Below are 2056 nucleotides of genomic sequence, written 5' to 3'. Positions count from 1 at the left end.
GACCCACGACCACGACACGGACTCAGAGGGCGGTGTCGACGAAGACAGTTTGTTGGTCGTCCTAATAATACAATATATATATATATATATATATATATATATAGGTACATGGGCCATGCGTGTGGTACTTTTTGCCTTAGATAATAGACATTGACTTAGCTACTCGCAAAAAAAGTGAGGTAATTTAATATCCGGACAGACATATGCAGTATTTGTAAAACTGATTTCCAAGAGGGAAGTTCCAATATAACTTACGAGTGGTGTTTCATTGCGGGACAGATAGAGCATTGCCAGGGTACCAATACGAAACGTTTACGCACAACACTAGCGTTGTTGGATGATACGAGGTCTGCTTCTACAGATGAATTGAGGCCTTACACATGGCATAAGTCAGGTTTCAAGTCACATTTCCTCGTAATTGTAATATATTTGTATACTTGAATATGCATTAAAACTCTGTCGGTGTATACTTCGTATGCCGTTGCTCGAGCTCATTGCGCGATGAACCGAAAAAGATGTATCATCTATAGTGCACTCATATATGCATGTGCAATATTATTCTATACTTATAGGTAAAGGAAAAACCCTTATAAAGGCCAAAAATCGTCATAAGGACGCGGTTCTATATTCATACGAGGCCATTTCACCATCGCGATGGATCCTTCACCACGCTTGATAAAAGATACTTTTAAGTACAATACCCCCAACTAGCACTACTAGTCATAAAACATTGGACTTGTTCTCATCCCAGTACGTCTCAGCATTGTGAGGTCAACTTACAGTATTTGATGACAGCGATGTTGACAGGGGCAGAGCAGGTGGCCTGTCTGTTGACTTTGCTCTCGACAGCCATTGTGTGTATTTGTTGCAGTTGTGTTTCTAGGTGACTGGTGTGTGACTTTGAAAGCGTATTGATGTTTGCCTTTTCAATGAGAAGCACCTTATCGCACCAAGGTTTGTTTTATTGGTCTTCCCTCGAGAGAATACATATATATACACATCGCTTACAAGAAGAAAGAGAAGTCACAGCCAGAGAGATGTAAAGGCAATACTCTAAATGCGAATCAGGCGCATACTACCCCACTTACGGTGACACCCTCTATAAAATCGTACGTGTCAATGACATCCGCCCGTAAAAGTATTTACGTTTTCGCCTGAAATGGCATGATCCATGTGAAACAGGGTGTCATTACAATTGGTAAAATACGGCTTCAAAAGAGATTTAAATGTATGTCGTTAACCACTTCTGATGTTTCCAACTGATATATACAACGGATAATTATGTGCAATTGTGACAATTAGTTTACGACACTGGTTTCCGTAATAACGTCATCAAAAAGAAAAGTCAGAATCAATGCGAATCTATTGGTGCCTTTCAATGATGCGATGGACAGAAACATGGTTGATTGGACGTAGGATGTCGAAAGTTGCACATTCGTCACTCTGAACTGGGACTGTGAGCTTTGTGAGATACTTTACCGTACTACGGTGCTAATTAGGGCGAGCCTGTAATTACTTATGTTCGTTCACCCGCGATATACGATAGGTTTGTCCTTTTTATTTAGTGATGTATTTATAGTATTTTTAGCAGTATAGTAGTAGGAATCACTGATAAAAAGAAACCGTGGACAGTGGACATCATATATATCATTATATAATAGAGAGGTCCCGATCAATTGACACAGATCACAACCACAGGACATTCAATACTTTTAATTGACAACCACACACATCGCAGTAACAACTATACAGTATGATGGGAGCTGCTGATTCCGAAATCTTTCAAGGGTGCGATGACGAGCAGGTGAGGCTCATGGCTGAGATGTGCATAGAGATTGACACAGACGACAACGCAATAGGTTCCGTCAGCAAGAAAGAAGGTACAGAAGTCTACATACTCACGCACACTCAGCAAGAAAGAAGGTATAGAAGTCTACATACTCACGCACACTCACACACCCACACACACACACACACACACTCTCTCTCTCTCTCTCTCTCTCACACACACACACACTCTCTCTCTCTCTCTCTCACACACACACACTCACACACA

At 41.0% G+C, this 2056-nt stretch overlaps 2 protein-coding genes across 2 annotated transcripts in view; one reads left to right on the top strand and one right to left on the bottom strand.

Moving 5' to 3' along the window:
• The window catches only part of SARC_02325 (diphosphomevalonate decarboxylase), a 6805-nt gene extending 5856 nt beyond the window's left edge, over positions 1-949 (bottom strand). Inside the window, exon 1 of the mRNA XM_014303915.1 lies at positions 781-949. Coding sequence (XP_014159390.1) covers positions 781-853 — 73 coding nt within the window. The 5' untranslated portion in view covers positions 854-949. The remainder of the gene's footprint in view (positions 1-780) is intronic.
• A 653-nt stretch (positions 950-1602) lies between these two features.
• The window catches only part of SARC_02324 (isopentenyl-diphosphate Delta-isomerase 1), a 4368-nt gene continuing 3914 nt past the window's right edge, over positions 1603-2056 (top strand). Inside the window, exon 1 of the mRNA XM_014303914.1 lies at positions 1603-1880. Within this exon, the coding sequence (XP_014159389.1) occupies positions 1754-1880 (127 nt within the window). The 5' untranslated portion in view covers positions 1603-1753. The remainder of the gene's footprint in view (positions 1881-2056) is intronic.

This window comes from Sphaeroforma arctica, assembly GCF_001186125.1.
Source record: "Sphaeroforma arctica JP610 unplaced genomic scaffold supercont1.103, whole genome shotgun sequence".
NCBI lineage: Eukaryota > Ichthyosporea > Ichthyophonida > Sphaeroforma > Sphaeroforma arctica.
The sequence above is the reverse complement of the archived record's forward strand: the minus strand, read 5'-3'. Positions and strand labels throughout refer to the sequence as shown.